Below are 19,511 nucleotides of genomic sequence, written 5' to 3' on the forward strand. Positions count from 1 at the left end.
GTAGCATTGGCAGCGACGTTAGCGTCAACGTCAGCGTCAGCGCCAACTTCAACGCTAACGGCACTTTTCCATATCTACAGCTGCACTGTGTGTGCTTTTGGTCAGCAGTTAACTGTGGGCAAAATACACGCATAAATGAATGAAAAAGAAACAAAAAATGGGGCACAAAAGTTTCATAAATCCAGCAAATTGAAATGGCGAAACAAAAGAGAAGTATGGCGCACAAAAGGAGAAATGCAAACATCAACTGCTGCATTAAGTCTAACAATTATACTGCGCCGTTAACATAGCCAGTCACTGCTAAAGGCGAGAGATTAAAACGTTAGCGGTTAGCATAGCTGCAGCTGTAAAGCTGTCTTGTTAAGGTATATGACTCTTGACATGAGATGTAAAGATTATCAGTAAATTGAAATGAGCTGCAAAATGAGTTAATAGTAACCTAAAATGTCATATAAATTTATATGTATATAAAAAATAAATAAATAAACAAAAACATATATACTTATATTAAAATAATGAAAAATACGTAACAAATTACAAATAAATCTTTTAAGCATGTTAATGAATATAAATTCAAAGAAATGTATGTTAAAATAATATATTAGTAAAAAATCTACAACGCCTTAAAGTAAAAATTCTTAACTGTGTAAATACATTAATAGAAACAAGTAAAAATAAAATTAAAGCTGCTGAGTTTTAAAATATAATATATGTAATTCATCAACAGTGAATAAATTGCCTGCCAACAGAAATGTTCTTAGGTTTATTTAGGTTTATAGCAAATGATATTCCACGAGATATAATACACTTAACTCATACAAACAGAATCGCTTTAAAAATGTAACAGAAACCCATTTTTATGCTTGACAAAACACATATATCAACCATTGTGCTATCACAGAGAAACTAAACTGGACGACAGGGCGTATGAGTAATGGCCGCATGCCAACCAGCTAAGTGGCAAGGGCGCTGATGATGATGCCGTTGCTGCTGTTGCCCGGCTGATGCCTTGAAGCGTTACTACGCTTCGTTTAATTTTTGGGGGCAATACGTTGAAAATTTTAATATATATAAATATAAATATAGACATACATATATTTCACTTTGTTATTTACACTTTTTTTTTTTTAATATTTTGGTTTATTTAACTTGTTGCCATCAAGTTGGAAATTAAATAAATTACTTCGTCTCACTTGCCCGATTCACCTACGCATAAAAGTATGCTACGATTAATTTTATATCTACATGCCTAAATCTCTGTGTGTGTGTGTGTGTGTGTGTGTGTGTGTGTGTGTGTATCTGCATGTAAACACTCATTTTTATATGTATGTGACGCGCGCCCGCCCAACTTTTAGACTGCGACGGCTGGGGGCGGGGCCGTGACTGAAACTTTTCTAATTAAAAATGTATGGCGGGCAGAGTTAATGGGCATTTGGGGCGGCCTTAGATGTTATTTCCTCTTTACATTTACATTTGCTGTTTTTTTTTCTCAAATAGAAATTACATTAATTAATTTCGAAATAATTTCAATGCATAAATTATCATAAATAAATATTGCGCAAAATTACAATAACACTTAACATTATATATGCTTAGCATGGCATAGATCGAGCGCCTTAAGCTGACTAATTAACAGAGCTATTCAATTTGTGGTCTTAATCGACTGGAAATTTTATAGCTGCCAGCCACTTGAGCTGAGCAGGAGTGGAAATGACCACAACTTAAGCGCAGCGATTGAAACGATAAATCAAGTGCAGCTCAAAGTTGAAGTGGCTGCACAAGTTTGCAACGAAAACAATGAGCGATGCCTGGGCTGAGAGTGTGCGCCTTAAAGATATCCTGGAATATACGCTGAACAATCTAGAAGTAGCTGCAGAGGTGTAGCCAAATAACAGATACCCGGAAGGCTTTGCCTTGAGTTATTTTTAAAAGGAGTAGATCTGACTCCAAAAATTTTAGGCTTAAGTAATTTTTGTTAAATATCTTTTATATTCATTTTTATATAGAGATTGTTGATTATTAGAAAAGAACTTGGCTGCTTCTAATATAAATATACAAAGAATATAGGCATACATAGATATCTATATGTATATATTTAATGGTCTATATATGTAGCTTTCCATGTAAAGTTTATGCACGATTTCCAGCTTTGGCCTTTTGAAAGTTTACACTTAGAGATAGATAGATTTACAGCTCGACACCGGAGGCTCTGGCTACATTTACTTGACTTTTATAGCTATTCAAGAACATTTCAACTTTATTTTTAAACTTGCAAACATTTTCAACTGTCACTAACATAGATTAATACAGAACCAATATACCCCCATCCATATACTTTAGCTGAGTCTAGGGTTTCTTGACAAGTCTGCAAGTGAAATATCAATGGAACCGTTGGCCACTTGGGTTTTTGCTCTTAAATAAACTATAAAATACAGCAGTTGCTGAAACAACATTTGAGAATATCAGAGTTCGACTTGAAAATAGAAGCAATATATACATAAAATAGGGCGTGGCTGAACATATTTGAAATTTTACTTAAACAAAAATCTAGCGCATATTTTGTACAGGAAAATATTTACAACTTGTAATATCTTCTGCAGCACAAAGCGCAACCTTTAATAATAATTGGAAGCAAAGAATTTTTAGGAAAATATTCAGAGTTAAATTCTTGACTGTAAAAACTAAACTTACAAACGGACTTCCAAGAGAAAATTCCTAACATAAACAGTTGACTTGAAACACACTTCAAAGTCAACAGAAACATAATACATAAAACGTTTGCTGACTGACTCCACGTTATATTCCTTCCCGCAGCAACTGTGATTGACTGTTGAATCAGTTAAGGGAGCTTCAGTTTGAATGTCTGCACAATCTTAGCATAATTGCAGCCACTTGGCAAACATCCAAATTGCGTTGTTTTCTCCCGTTTTCCAGCAAATCGTTTCCTTAATTGGCAACAGCCACTGATTTATGCTGAAGACATATTTATACGTATATATTTATATATATGAGTAGTCATATATATGTATGTATATATCTGGTTCAATCTATTTTAAATGTAAATTTGCTCAACGAACTGGCAACAGCTGAGCTGTGCTCAGAGAGCTGCCAACTAGAAAGTCCAGACCCTTTTCGGTTATACGACTTTCAGGGGAAAGCTATTTTCTATTGTCTGCCATGATATATGCATATAAGCACATATAAATTATTATGCCGCACACACATCTACTTATCTATGCGAATGTTAAATGCATAGCAAAAAAGAGAACCCAACGTGCCAGCCAGCTGCTTTAAAAACTATTTCTGTGTTAAATATTTCAATCTTGCTGGAAATAAGCTAAAGCATTGAAATCTTCGACAATGGACAATGCAAAATCTTTTCACATTTGACTATTCAATGTTTGACAGAAATGGAAATTCATTCAGCATTATAACACTTTTCCAACAGCACAAAATCACAAATGATATAAAGCGATATAAAGCGGATTTTTATTTTTTTCTTGTATAGAATTCAAATTTCTATATCACTCATCAATTCACAACTTAAAGAAGATATAGGCAAGCGAATGCCAGCTTACTTGATGGATGGGAATGTTGAGTGAATTTAACCTAGGTTACTAAACTGTTATAAAACTTAACATTCGCAATAAGAGCTATGTTAAAGCCAAGAACAGTGATAAGGTACTTAGTTAAAGAAAGCAGTTTAACATAAAGATTATTATCTGAATCTTCGCAGTTAAGCATAGAGCACAATTATCGTTTATATTAGACTATTTATATTCTTTCAATTATCAATTTTGTCATGTCAAGCTTGAACAAGTTTGAATGACAATTCAATTCATTGATGCATTGACCCAAATTTAAATGAATTTCTAGGAACTAAAATAAAAACTTATCCAGCAAATTATAATTTATTGAATTTTCTGAGCAGCTGTCCCACTCAGTGCCTCCCGCTGCCTACACTTGCAACACTGCATATACATATACTTTGACATGTCTATCAATTATATCTAGCAACAAAATCTTTCTGCTTGCATTTAGTAAATGAATTTGTATAAAGACAGCTAAAGAGGCTTTTAAGCCCAAGACTATTTATTATACTATATACATACATACATTAACATAAGTCGACTCCTCGCACACTTTAATTTACACATTCCATGGCTTGTATTTCTGTAAATTTGCATTTACTTTCAACAATATTTGCAATTTACTGTGAATAAACATTTGTTAATTGAATCGCACATCATTAACCAATTTGCACAGCTGAAATATCACAAATATTTGTCATTGAACATTTATATAATGGGCATAAATCATGTTGGTATGCAGACATAATGAATTTTTAAATATGTTTATGGATTCAGTTTACATTTCTGTTATATGCCTTTTATCTCCATTTTTTACCTATTCGCCTATTTGCAAATATTCGCTGTATTTGGCTCGTAAGCTATGCATAATTAATTGTCAAGTATTTCAATTGGACGCTTTATCCGCCCCCCCTGCGCCTAACCATAGCCAAAATGCAGAGCATACAGTCCATTATTGAACGAATGCCAAACAATTCGATATGTGTGAAATGCGCGTTATTTGCTTTTCAAGTCTGCAAATCGACAGTAAATATATTTAGCGCTTAGCTTACAATCGGCATACAATGGGCTAAATGCCAACGATTTGTGACAAAAAGTGAGAGAGAGTTGGGATAATTAGCAAATTTAAACGAAATTGACATTTAATAGCGAAATTCTCTCATTTGACTAGCTGAAATGTGAAATGGATGCACGTGCCTCAATGCACTATGTTAATAGAGTGATGTTATAGCAACAGCTGTTAAAGAGAGTACAGTTTACAGGATTTGTTGCTGCTATATACGCAGCTGTTAGAGAGAAAAAGAGAGAGAGAGAGAAAGAGAAAGAGATAGATAGGTGGAGAGAGTGAGAGAAATAGAATCGCCATAGACAGAGAATTACCAACTGTTAAACACTTTATATCTAACTCTACACTTGTATAATTTCCAATTGGCTTAGCAACCTAATATAGTAGAAATATTCAGCCTATAATGATGAGGGAGAATACCATAATTTATATTTATATATATATATATATATAAATCCTTTACACAGAATCCTAATTTACAGCCCATAATGCTGAGGAGTGCTATAAATAGACTGCTGTTAAGAAAATTCTGTTATATCTGTTCACTGTTAAAAGACAGAGACACTATCACTCAATCGTGATGTCTGATAAAGATAACAGCTGCAGCTGTTACTAACATTCTGCTAGAAAATATATTAATGCATAATGAATATCTCTACATCTATATATTTTGATATTCAGGTTTTACAACAGTTTATTAATTACTTGTTTCCATAATGCATTCCTCACATATTTCCACACAGTTATAATTGCATATAAATATGTTTGTATATGCATATAACTGTTTATTTGCACAGATAAGATCAACAGTATTGTAAGCATACTGCTTACATTTATATACATATATATTTTGCATATATTGATATTACAGATATTTGCATAATTTGCCACAAGAATCAAAGTCAGAGATATGAAACGCGCATAATTGAAGGTAAATAGAATTCGAGTCAATTTGCAACAGTTTGGCGAAACACAAATAATGCTAATGGCTAGATGATAGATAGTATAAAAGAATATAAGTTAGCTCTTTTTATTTTATTTTTTCTTTACTTACTTATTGTTGTAGAGAGTGGAGAATATTGGTTAGATTCGAATTCAAATAGAATACAAAATGTACAAATTGCATTGCTATGTGTGTGCGAAGGAGAAAATTCATTGTTAAATGAAAGTAGAAATTGCGTCTAAAAATGGCAATGGACCAAAAAGCTTTTAACTTGCAAAAAAAAAAAATAAAAAAAATCAAATAAAATCAAATAAAAAACGTATATATATATATAAGTGAAAAATGATTTTGCATAGGAATTGTGTATGTGTATCTGCTGTGTGTGTGTGTGAGTGTGTAACAATGAGCATGAAATGCTATTTATATTGTTCAATATTTAAGTCAAGAAATGTTACAGAAGAAACAACAAAACAAAACAAAAAATATTTGTAGAAAAGTGATGTGACGCATGACTTGGTGCAAATTTTCTTGAGTGTGTTAAGAGTGTGTGTGCGAGTGTACGACTGTGCGTGTGTGTGTATATATAGCATATATATGTATATATATATATATATATTTACTGTTGTACATTACAATTTTAGGTTCCATGCTTGATTTGTGCGTCTTCGTTGATTTCATTGGCTGCGCCTGGCAAACTCAATTCACGTTTTGTTTCGTTTCGCTTTTTGTTTCTTTTTTTGTTAATTATTTTGTTATCGATTTCGATAACAGTGTGATGTCGATGACGCCTTTTGATATGCTGCCCATTCAAGTTGCTGTTGCTGTTACATTCGAGCCGCTGGTTGATATTTTATTACGAATTTAACGGCTGTTTTTTCGGCACTTCATTTCACAATTCAATTTTTTTGTTGCGTTATTTGTTTATTTCTGAATTTTGTTTGTTTGTTGCTGTTGTTTTTTGTATTTTTCCAGTTCAGACGAAACCGTTGAATTTATTTGATTTTCTGCTTCTCTTTATTTTGCGTGTGTTTATTTATTTGATTTTTTATGTTGTAATTAAGTTACAAAAATGTTTGATTTTTGGTGTTTTTGTTACTTCATTTTTATTTTAAGTTCAATTGAATTGATTTTAATTATTTTTTTTTTTGTTTTTGGTTTTGATATTATGTACTAATAAAATGCATGTAAGTCAGTCCGTCGTTTCACAAATTGTTTGCCGTTGAGCTGTAAATGTAATTTATATACACACACATATAGAATAGTTATATTATATATGTGTATATGAAACTGTTGGACAGGCACTCAGAACCAAACCCCTCAGCAATTAGCAACAATTTAGCAACTCGATTGTTGCAGTTAGCCAAAGTTGCCTTAACAATTGCCACACACACACATTCTCTTACACTCACACTCCCACACACACCCACTAACACACAGTTTCCATTTGGCATGGCATATTGCTCGCTTCCTGCCTAGCTGTTGGCGTCTTTTGGTCTTTGGCTCTGTTGCAGCTGCATTTGCCACACCTACCAAATTTCTCAAGCCATTAAGCACGCTTCACACACATGCAATTAGACTCACACACTCATATACACACACACACGCACACATCTATTTCCACACATACATTCAAACGCACTGCACTTGATGCTCGGCCATTAAATTTTTGGTTTGTTTATTTGCTTTTGGGGCAACGTGAGATTTTTGGCTTGAGTTTCCTTCGAATGCGTATTTATTATTTTGCTCCTCGTCCAAGGCGTTCACAGCGCTCGGCGCTCAGAGGAAAAGACAACTTGATCACAGCATGGAAAATGTTCAACTGACCGAAGCGCGAGCCTGCTGCCACGCTTAGCCAAACGCTGTGGCAGCAGCAGCAGCAGCAGCAGCAGCAGAAGCAGCGAGCAGCAGCAGAGGCCGTGGCAGCAACCGTTGGCTTTATCAGTTCGTCGTGCTCGTGCAGAGGCGCCACCTCGTATAAGCTCGTTTAGCTCGGGTTTCGGCTTCATTTCCTTTTTCATTTTTTTTTTTTTTTTTCGTCCTTTTTTGTTTGGCTTTTTCGCTCGTGTTCGGCTTTTCACTCGTTCGCCTCGCTGTGGCAAGCAACATGTTGGACTCTGGCGCAGCATCCTTGGGTGTTGCCTCGACACAAGCCACAGCTATACGCTCAATGCGTGGCGTCACGTGTTGCACGCTTGGAGTGAAAATATCTGAGCAGAGCTTTCACTCAATGCGCTGCCAGCTTGCATTTGTTTATACGCTCGCTGCTAATGTGACTGGCCACGCCCGCCGCCCTGCACGCCGCCCGCAACCACGCATAACGGAAATTATGCATACATGTGTATGTTGATGATACGTCGAGCTGCCTCGATATGGTTATTGGATATGGCTGAAGGAATCATTATTCAGAAAATTTCTTCGATATTCTTTCTTTTTTTTTTTTTTTACCTTTGCTGCCGTAAGTTTTTCATCAAGCATTCGGTTATCGAAGAGAGACACGTATAGGTGTGTGTGTGTGTGTTAGTTGAAACTTTTTGGATATAGCTGTTCTCAGGTGCATTCACACATGAGCGCCTGCCCTAGCTGCATAAGCTCGGAAATTAGAGTAATGCACACACACACCGAGGGCGGGAGGCGTGTCAGCCAGACTTGAGACACGGTAAATGCAATTATAAAGCGCTCACAGGCAAAAGGAAAAATACTTTGTACTTTTTTTTTTTTATCCTGTTTTTGGTAATAAGCACTCGGCAATTTGTTAAATGAAATAAGTCACAGAACTGCAGCTAGAATTTGTGCCCACACGCCACACGCCCCCCAACTGAAACAGCTATAAAGTCTAGTTTGGCAAAAGAATGAGCCTACGGCATTGTAAGAGGGAGAGAGTTTGACTATATTTATGTATTTGATGCTCATAATTCGTTCACTTTGTGCATTTTATTAATAAAGTTTGCCAACTGGAAAAAGTCCGAGTTCGCTTGTCTGCCACACGAAGAACAAGATATAAATACAGATTTATATATGTATATGTATATGTATATACAATGTGTGTGTATGCGAGTAGAGTATATTAGCTATATGAGTATGTACATGCTGCATATGCAGATTGGTATTTAACTCAAAGTTTTTTGGTTACTTTTAAGCTGCGGTTCGAGCACATAAAAAACTTGTTCTCAGGTTAAAAGTTTTTTATTTTCTTTCCCACGTTCGCCCTCGCTTCCTCCCTCTCTCTCCCGCCCACACTTTTGTAAACATTTAAAGTTTGGACCACCTTTTAAATTGTTGCTTATTGAAACATTTTGCTGCATTGATTATTTTACTTCTGTTGCCACTCAAATTTTATATCAGTTTTCTTAACTTTCTGTTTAAAAAGTTTACCGAACTGTTAACAGAATCTTGGCTAAAAACTTTACGGGAAATTGTAATATTTATTAAAGTTCAATTGAATGTTAAGTTCAGTGCTGTAAAGTTACAGAGACAGGTAGAAAACTTAACAAAAACATGACAATGTTATGTAACAATGTTAACAAAGATATTCACTGACTGTTAAGTAACTGTAAAGTAATTCATATATGTATATACTCTTATATGTTATGAAAATATATGCTAATATATAGAGAAGAGCTCAAGCTCTCTATTCCTTCAAACATAACTTTAACATCAATGCAAAGCAATTTAACAGAAGTAGGCAGTAATGAATGGCTTAACATAACATAGAACTGTTAGGCCATAATATGAGAAGTTTAACAGAATAAAGCAGTAATAAATGTTGGCTTAACATAACAGAGCACTGTTAGGCCATAATATGATTGGAAGAGTTGTCAAAGGTTAGGTTACGCATTGAAGTTCCCATGATAACATATGTTAACTCTAATTCAACTTTCCTAAAAACATATTTTAACTTCATAGCTTAGATTGAAAGAGAGCTAAAAAACCTTAATAACATTTATACACATGCAATAACTTTTATTTAAACTCTTGAGCACCCAAGCAACTACAACTATTCAAACGAGACGTCATTTCAGTAATCCATTTACAGCCGTTTAACAATCAATTAATACTCAGTTCTTATCTTGGTCCCCGCCATTCTGGCCATCTTGCGGTGGTGGACCATGTCCGTGTCCCTGTCCGTGTCCGTGTTCCTGTCCCGGGCCCTGTTGACCATGCTGTCCGGCATTTTGTTTAAGAAAGCCAGAGTTCATAATCTGGCCAAAATGCTTAGACGGCATTTGTGGCATCTGCGGCATTTGCGGCATCGCAGCCTATAAAGCGGAAGCAAAACAAATTTTATAGAGCACATAATTTCAATTTTCTAGCCGCCCACTCACCAAAGCAACGGCCAGCATCAGAAAGAAAACAGCGAATAATGCGAACTGCTTCATTTTGGTTTTGATTTGATTTTGTAACTGATTTCTCACTGCATTTGCATTGCCTTTTTATACCGTAGCTACGAGCAGCTGAATTATCTCCAGTGAACAATCAGAGTGAGCACATTTTGTTCAACCTAATTGATTTAAAATTTCGCTTTTAATTACCAAATAGCACGTCAGCTGCACAAAGTGCATAATCTGTGTGCCAGGGCACAAGCCAATTAATTCTTGGACAAACGTGAAATTGCAATAATTATTTCCAAATGCAGCATTTAATAATAATCTTTCAAAGTCAAAGTCTGAATGGCAGATAAAAATTACATATGAAAGAACTATGAAAACAATTTGAGCGTAAACCATTCAAAAGCGAAAAATAATTTACTTTGTTTTTTGTGACAAATCATCGAGATATAGTTTATAAAAATAATTGCCCTTTGCAAATAAACAAATTACTTGTACAAATCTGAAAATCTACTTTGAGAATTGTTTTAGAATTTTGCGAGGGTAGTCTTAGAAATATACAGAAATATTATTATTGATTTAATATTATTTTAATATTTATATTAATTTTTTCTTACTTAAAAAAAATTAAATAAATTATTATTAAAATATTTAAATTCTTAGAGTATATATATTTCTTTTCAAATTTTTTGGTTGTCTTTGCCAAAAAGAAATAAAATAAAATTGCTTGAAAATATTTAAAAAAAATTTTATCTTTGTTTTTATTTTATTTATTTATTTATTTATTTATTTTTTTTTTTTTTTTTTTTTTTTTTTTTGTTAACAAACAAGAATTTCTGTGAAGAAAATTATTTTTTATTTTATTTTTATTCTATTTATTTTATTTTATATTTATTTCAAATAATTTCACTTGCTAGCTAATTATTTTGAATTTTTTCACACAATTTGCTCTATTTTGGCCATCTTATATTTGTCAAGAACTTTTGTATGGAAAGAAGAAAACAAAGTAAAAATGCAAAACTTGTTTTTTTCTAACAGTAAATAATTTTTTAGCATAATTTTTAGAGCGACAAGCTCATAAATTTGTGCTAACAACCCATAGGGGAAGTAAAAAACAAGTCAGACACACTCACACACATGAACGCACACACGCACACAAAATGCGCAATTTATGAGTCATAAATTGTGGAAATACAAATATTAGTTCTAAAATTGTGCTGCAACTCTACGAATATACGATATATATATACGATATATACGACATCTTTCTTAAAGGCGCGCTCTGACATTTACGGTCCACTTGCATTGAATTGGTGGGGGGCGGGGCTGGCTGCCTTTGCTGCCACCTGACATTTGCCACAAATGTCACCTGCGGCTGTTCCGTGGCAATTTCGCTTAGGCGCCACAGTGCCACAAAATACCTTCAATTTGAGATTAAATTTTCTTCGTTTTTTTTTCCTATTTGCAGCCAAAACAAACAATTTTCTAGTTTGCGATTGGCAACAAAAGGTAGCGCGACAGCGACATGTGCCACGCCCACATGGACCACAACTAGGCACACACACACTGAGACAGGCATCCCTTCCACTCAATGCGGCAATCATGTGTGTATGTCTGCGTTTGTGTGTGTGTGTGTGTGTGTGTGTGTGTGTGTGTTGGGCTTTTTCTTTTAAGGTAATAAATTTTCCTTTTTCGCTTAGAAATATGAATATTGAATATATGCCTAGAGTCGACCGTTCGCATAATAAACCGCAGGGCAATGCCAGCCAATGAAATGGTAACAACGGAGCGACTGAAAGCCGCTGAGCGTAAAACTACTAAAAAACAACTATCTCATTTAAAATTCCTAGGTGGAAGAAAGCGAAGGAGCACGTGTTTGCTGCACTGCGAGAAACCAATTGGTTAGTTCTTGCAGATATTCAAGCTAGCTGATGTATAATAAAATAGATTTATGTATAGTTAGTAAAAAGAGCTACAGTGAATATTTCATGGTATTAACTTGACAGCTATATTTAAATATTGAATAAATAAATTAGTAGAAATAAGCCAAGATTAATACTTAAAACTTTTTTAAAAACTCTTTTAATTTATAATATTTATATAAATTTTTTTACATTTTAAATGTAAAAAAAAAAATAAAATAAAATAAAATAAAATAAAATGCATTAAAAAAAGTACATTGTGCATTTTTTAAATAAAAAATTGTAATAAAATTTTTTTTTTAATTTAGTGTAAAATATTTATAATAATAAAAGAAAATAATTTATTTTACTAATGATAATATTAAAATAAATAATAATATTATTTATAATAATAATAATGATAAAAGTAAATAACCATAACCATTTAAAAAAAATATATATTATTATTTAAATTTATCATTATTTATGTTTATCATATATTATAATTATTATTTCTTTTATTTTATTAATTTAAATATTTTACATTGAATTCGACTTATTTATTAATGCAATCTGACATTTCCAAAAACAATTGTAATTTAAGCCAGTTTCAGTCTGGAATCGCCTCAGTTTCATACAAATATTAATTATTGCAATATATAAAATCATCTTAGAATTTGTCTGCTTTCGCTCAGTGTATTTGTGTGTGAATAGTTGTTGTCTGACCTGCAGTCCTCATGTAGGGCCACTGTACATACTGAATGAGATGAGGAGATGAGAGTATGAGTCTGAGTATGAGTCTGAGCTGCGTTCAGATGCTAGATGAGAGGCACTAATGAAGTTTCGGTCGGTTTGTCCTTTTAAGGACTACGGCTTGCCAGCCTCATTGTTTGACTTTGCCACGCCACGCCCCGCCGCTCGCCCCACCACCTGACAGATCTTCCCTTTATCAACCTACAAGTCAGAGAGCTCATAATGTTTGCACAGTCAACGAAAAGTGTGCGCCTGTATGTGTGTGTGTGTGTGTGTACTGTGTGTGTGTGCTGTGTGTGTGCGGGCCTGGCATTTGCCTGCTCTGCTGGCACTCTATTTATTTATGTTTATAATAGGATTTTTATCAAAACTTTTCTGCTTCTTGCTTTATTCGTTTTACGCTTTTCATTTTGGTTTTGTTTCTCGCTCGATTCTATTTTGGTAATGAGCATTTAAAAAGACAACAGCTACTAGCAACAGCTGACCCGCAGCTGCTCTGGCGTTTGTCTTTTGACACGCCCCAATGTCCCTCTGCCTCCTCCTACCCACTCCCTTCACACACTCACTTGGGGAATGAGAGAGCCAGCGAATGCCCGCAGAAACGTGCAGCCAGTCCAACTTTTTTTTTTGGTCATTTCCATTCACACCAGAGCTCAAACTTTTTATGTTTTACACTCATTTCACCACACTTAATATAATGCTGGAGCTCTGGCCACGCTATCGAAAAACCAGGCAACTAAATAATTACCAAATATTTGTGCACGTTTATTATGCCCGCTCGCATAGTGCACAAAGAGGGTATATTGGTTTTATGGGGATATTTCTGTCAGCTATTTACAGATTAGCTGACTATGCTTCTGTGTCCTATATATATATGTGAAATTAACAGAATTTGAAATATAATCACAGTCATGCTTAGCTCAAATTATTACGCCTAGTTCATAATGCATTAGCTGCTTAACAATCGATGACTAATTCTACCTAATTCTAATTCTAATTCTATCTTCAACAGTTTTAGTAGAATCCCAATCGCTCTTAACTTTCTCTACAGATTGAGAAACCATTATATATTTTTGATATATTATATTTTATAACATTAGATTAGTATATTCTTCAGCTTCAAAGCTGGAACAGCAAGTTGTCAACTTATTTCAAGAACAGCCCAAAAATTATAAGATCTAAAAGAAAAATTCTCGTTTCTAGACCTTGACTAATCATAAGAGAATCTCCTTCTTTTATTCATTTAAATTTAAGCCTGAGTGAGTATTAAGCATTCCATTCTACCCAATTGTAAAACTCTAACTAATATGCTTTGTTTGTTTGTTTTTTTTTTTTTTTTTTTTGAAGCGCATTCATCTCATTATGGTTTGACAGCCTGTTGGCACCGCCTCTGGGTCTGGCTAAACACTCATTAGCCACGGCCGTCCATTGCGACTGTCTGCACTGATTATAGACATTCGGGAGTAGAGACTAACATTTCCCACTAAATTCACTGCTTAAATATGCCTAATTTGATTTGGCATTTCCCGTTTTTCCGGGCTCTTTACGCTCAGGCACTTTGCCAAAAGAGCAGCCGCAATTAAAAGTCAGCCGCAAAGGCAACCAAAACCAATTGCAGAGCATTCAAACGCTATGAGCTCGAAAGTCAAGAACCTCAAGGACCAAACGGCAATGAAGATTACGTTTATATACATATATATGTATATGTATGTATGAAAAGCGGATGCTGCACGCAAGCCACAAACTGGGATGAACTTAAAGAAATGGACATCCCAAAGCTACCTCAGACACTTTAAAAAGCAACTAGTTCACATAATGAACGAGCTGTGAAACGAATTTTAATTAAAGCTAGAGCAAAAAGGAGATGCAGAAAAAATGACGTGAAACATTTAAAAACAAAAAATTTAATTTAGCTCTAAAAAACTATGAAAATTGCATAGAAAGGCGATAATTGAAGAAGGGGGGAGAGAGAGAGAGAGAGAGAGAGAGAGAGCATATTACAACCCTAGTTTAAAGAAATATCAAATTCATATGATGCACAAGCTTCTCATTAGAAAATTTTCCGTAGCCTGATGAAAATCGCATAGAAAGGTCATTGAAGACATAAGACTAATTGAGAAACTGAAACGTGAGCACACTACAGTGCCTAATTAAGAGAGCTAATCAAGCAGCGCTCTGAATTAGATACACGCTCTGACAGATATTATAAATGGAGCTCGTGAAAACCGCATAGAAAGGCAGGAGAAGCAATTTCAAAGGCATTTTAAATGAATTAATGTTTGTCTCATTATAAAATGTAAATAACTAAAATGACAGCTAAGAACAATCGAAAAAAGGGGTTAAGCTGCGGCAATAGAAGAGCAGCCTAACTGACGAATTTTAATGACGAATATGAACCTAAAACGTAGATGAATACATACAAACAAACACACACACACATACGTAGATAGAGAGAGAAGAGTTTTGTTCTGGCTGGCAAATAATGACAAGTTTTCAAAGCCTCATTAATCATGAAAAGTTCATAAGGACTTAATCCATGCCAGAGCCAAAAACAGAACTAAGTAATCCCAACAGCTGGGTAGCACACACACACGCACACCAACACACACGCACACCAACACACACACACAACAACCACACGCACACACAGTTAAGCTGTCGATATTTGTTTTTCGTTTGGCTTTGGCAACAAATTAAGAGTAAAACTGACGAAAAGCTGCGTCTCGCTTGGCCTACAGGATATAAACTTGCAAAAATTATATACAACATGACTTTTTATTTACTTTTATATATATATATATATATACTTAGTACATATCTATATGCTATTTGTCTTCTTATTTTTGCTGTTGTTTGTGTACAAAAATTATGCTGCTCATATTTGTTTGGAATGCTTTGGCTGTTGGTGCTGCTAACCGCAGCCCAGGGCATTTTCGGCTGGGCACTGTGACACACACACACACACTCGCACACACACGCATACACACAGCAGCGCGTACACCCACATAGGCTAGGACATTCTCTTTGTGGCGTTGTGTCTCCTGCAATGTTTGGCTTTGGCTTTCAGCTCTGGCCACGACTTCGCTCAAGTCATGCAGATTGCGAGGCGAAGGCAAGCTGACTCGTTTTGCTAGTATTGTTTGCTGCCACGCCCCCCACCCCGACCATGGAAGCCCACTCCCTGCAGCTGAGCCCGCTCACTTGCAAATACAGTAAATATTTTTAATTCTTTGCCAGCGCCAAGGGCCAATGGCAATGGCAATGCGTTTGCTGCTACAACAACAACAACAACTGGAACAACAACAATAACAATATGAAAGAGTGGCAGGATGGCGCCGGCATTTCAGCTTTTAAGCTAAAGCTATGAAAATAATTTGGTCCTGAAATACTTGCGGCTTTGGCCGGGCAATCGGAATGCTTTTTGTGGTCCAAGCAACAACAACAACAACAACAGCCAAAATAGAAGTAAAGGACACCGCTTGACGAGCGAGCGTGTTGATTAAGCCAGGCACAGGACGAAAGACAGCACAGAATTTGAAGCAGCACGGGGCACATTGTTAAGCCACACAAAGTGCCGCTGCAAGTGGATAATAGCCGAGCGGAACTATGTGCATTTGTTTTATGCGCTCAAGTAAATGAAACAACAACAAAACGCGAAACTGCCAGACGCGTTGCCCAACCATCAGTAAAAAGACGAAGAAGAAGAAAAAGAACGAGAAATTAAAAAAAAAAGAAAAAACTGACAACTCGCGCAAGCCGCGGGCCAAGCAGCCCCAACGAAAATATGGTGGACGGAAATTGTGTGTGCACTGTGAAAACTTTGCCACGCCCACACCAGCAGGAGCAGCAGCAGCAGCAGCAGCAGGAGCAGCCACAGGCTTTGCTCAAGTCAAGCGCTGGCGTTGTCATCAGCTTCTCAGCATTTCGTAGCTGGGTTCTTTGCATTTTTGAGTAACCCACACACACACACCCCACACTCGAACACACACACACACACACACACACACACACACACACACCTATACCCATTTAGCAGCCGCGTTGCTTTGTGCCGGCAGTCGCTTTGTCCGCTGATTCAACTTAAGAAATGCATAACTGCATTTTACATTTAGCAGCAGCATAGAGCACAATGCACCACCCGCACCACCAGCACCACCCGCACCACCAACGTGCGCCATTTTGCCTAAAGAGCGCTCGTGCGTGCAGCTGTATGTGTGTGTGTGTGTGTGTGTGTGTGTGTGTGTGTGCTTGAAGACTGGGCCAAGCCCTGGGGGGCAAACACACAAATTAGTTTTAACCAGGCATTGTCACGCTGTGGTGCACCCCATTGTGGCTACCGTGGTTGCCGATTAAGTGCGGCTTGCAGACTTCTATGCCGCAGTCCGCCCATGCTCTCTATGCACTGCCACGCCCTGTTGACATTGTGCCACACCTATAAAGCGTTTCTTTCACTTATCAGCAGCAGCAGCAGCAGCAGCAGCCGCTGCACTCACATTTTGACTCCATTTTCTAATCAACTTTTTTCACATTAAGTTTCGTCGAGGCGCTAGCGAAATTGATCAACACTGGCCAAGAGCGCTTTTTACCGATAAGCCAAACTGTTATGAAACACTGCTCTGCTTTTACTGTTGATTTAGTGACACCATTTCTGACGTTTATCAACACTAAAACTGACGCTTGAGTAGCTGAAATCGTTTTGCGATTTTCCATTCCATTTCTGTCTGTCTAAAGCAAATTTTATTTGGGTACTTAAATAAATGTTTAGCTATATTTTTAGCCATTTCCAGCTTTCTATTTCTATGTGATGCCTTTGTCTAGCTTTAACAACACTGGTGAGTTATGTTTGCCTATTCCAATCATTTTTATTGATATTGCTAGTTTTATGCGCAAAGCAGTTTTAGTTTTCATAAATTCGTTCCATTATATTAAATATTATCCTGTGGACTTATTTTTCGAAAAATTGAGAAATATGTAGTATATAAAATGTATACAAATTACTATAAGCACACAGTATAAAGCATCTAAATAAATCCAATCAAGTCAGGTTTTAGACAATTTCTTCCATGCATTTTAATACTACCTATAAATATTAAGCGAAGGAAAGAAAAAACTAAAACAGAATATCCAATAAGAAAGAAAAGACTTATAAAATATATATCTCTTTGCCTATTTCCCTGAGTTGATGGCAACTATAAAATATTCAATATTTTCCATTGAAACAATTCAATGCCATATATTTAAGACAATGTCACAAAGGAATATATTATATTATAGTATATTATTTCAGCCATATACAAGCAATAACATACGAGACAAAATATAGTTGAAAAAAAAGCAATTAAATTTCAGTCAAATTTCATTTTACCTATATTTTTTAAAACATATAATAAAATAAAATATTTAAGCCAGAAAAAAAAGACTACAAGTGGATTAAAATGTCAAACAAAAATGTGTAGAGAAACCATTCAGAGCTTAAATTGTGTGAGTCAGTGAATTATAATTTATGATTGATGCTGGATAGCTCACTGACAGCTCTAAGAGTCAGGCGGTGTAGGAGCGGGGGGGACTGGGCGTCAGGGGAGGCTCCAAGCATGCCCCAAACAACAACTGACAGCAACAATGCGAATTCAAAAAGCAACCAAAATATCGAACAACACGCAAATCTATGCCAAACACACACACACACACACAGACCCAATGGCAGCTTCTGTGTGTGCGAGTGAGTGTGTTCGAAATGCAACATGTGATACGATGTCCTAGTTCCGTTGCTATTACTGTGCTGTTATGCAACACAATGGCACACATCAACGCATGTAAGCGTAAGCAGCGGCCATTGAGTTGGAGTGAAAGCTCAACAACAACAATAGCAAAAATTGAGTAAAAGCTCACAGTGAAAGCTCAGGTTAAGGCCAAAGAGAAAAGCTCAGTAAGCAGCATAACATAAATGTAAACATTTTAACAGCTTTTCAGTATAACAGTATAACAGCTTTTTATGTTTAACAATATAACAGTTCTAGCTCAGTTTATAACTAAGGCTTTAACACCTGGTTCGGGTATTCGATAATGAGACAAGCTTTTGCATTGGAAACACACTATAAATAATATATTCATATAACAGTTACTAACATTCATATTTCGATATAACAGTTACTAACTGTAAAACATAACATTCGTATTTTGATAGTTCCAGCAAAAGTTCAAAATTAATATGCAAACAACTGTTAATCCATTCGTTAACTGAAAGTCAAATCTTTTACTGGAACATCAAAACTTTGATTTACCAAATATATGTATATATAGAAATGAATCTGTCTTGATGTGTTGTACTTACATTTCGTTAGGGATTCTAAAAGTGAAATATAACGAAACAAAATACAATACACACGGCATTAGATATGTCATAGAGTTAGTATAAGACCGACTTTCGGTTAGGTTTAACAGGTTTATTGCAGAGTTAGATGATATATGTTAAGAGTAAGCGAGCTCCATGGAAGATCAAGTGAAATATTTATGCATATGTACAATGTTTGACATGACGTAGCACAACTGAAGAATAATTCGCGTTTATCAAAATATATAATATATAATATGTATCTAAATTTATATATATATAACATTCGTATAATATGCCTAAAACTTGTTCCATTAGATTTGCATTGCTTAAGACTAGAGGACTGCTTGGCAGGCATGGATCATATTCAAAGGGATTAGAAACTCGGTGAAAAGCATTTGGTATTCCATTATAATATTGAGAAACTATATAGATACTTATGGATATATCACTCACCCATATCATCTATTATAGGTGCCATTCGCAATGTAACGCCGATTAGCATTAGGCACATCAGCAACAAAAGGCAGGCAGTTGCAATGATTGTCCAGCGTGCGCGTTGCGAGAGATCATGTGGATCGATCACCTGTGAGGGGAATGGA

The 19,511-nt window shown here is 35.6% G+C and overlaps 2 protein-coding genes across 13 annotated transcripts in view; both read right to left on the reverse strand.

Annotated features, from left to right (window-relative positions):
• LOC6578691 (pneumococcal serine-rich repeat protein) overlaps positions 1–19,511 on the reverse strand; it is a 103,816-nt gene that overhangs the window by 56,268 nt on the left and 28,037 nt on the right. For 6 of the 11 annotated variants that reach the window (XM_044010969.1, XM_044010967.1, XM_044010970.1 and 3 more), the window contains 2 exons: positions 19,366–19,495; positions 18,910–18,924 (listed from right to left, as the gene is read on the reverse strand). In XM_044010969.1, coding sequence (XP_043866904.1) covers positions 18,910–18,924; positions 19,366–19,495 — 145 coding nt within the window. Of the gene's footprint in view, positions 1–6,232; positions 6,565–18,909; positions 18,925–19,365; positions 19,496–19,511 lie in introns of those variants that run through there. The other 5 variants (XR_004364068.1, XR_004364067.1, XR_004364069.2 and 2 more) reach the window with 2 other exon arrangements.
• LOC6578690 lies at positions 6,748–10,018 on the reverse strand. Of its 2 annotated transcripts, XR_006357860.1 has the most exons (3): positions 9,922–10,018; positions 7,239–9,855; positions 6,748–6,823 (listed from the first exon to the last, which is right to left on the reverse strand). XR_006357860.1 is itself a non-coding variant. In XM_002004562.4 (2 exons), exons 1-2 carry the CDS (start codon positions 9,973–9,975, stop codon positions 9,655–9,657), a joined length of 255 nt encoding a protein of 84 aa, XP_002004598.1. In that variant the 5' UTR covers positions 9,976–10,015; the 3' UTR covers positions 9,534–9,654. The 2 variants fall into 2 exon arrangements, 1 of the variants encoding a protein (XP_002004598.1); XM_002004562.4 differs by lacking the exon at positions 6,748–6,823 and having other exon boundaries at positions 9,534–9,855; positions 9,922–10,015.

This window comes from Drosophila mojavensis, unplaced genomic scaffold (genome assembly GCF_018153725.1).
Source record: "Drosophila mojavensis isolate 15081-1352.22 unplaced genomic scaffold, ASM1815372v1 contig_80, whole genome shotgun sequence".
Taxonomy (NCBI): domain Eukaryota; kingdom Metazoa; phylum Arthropoda; class Insecta; order Diptera; family Drosophilidae; genus Drosophila; species Drosophila mojavensis.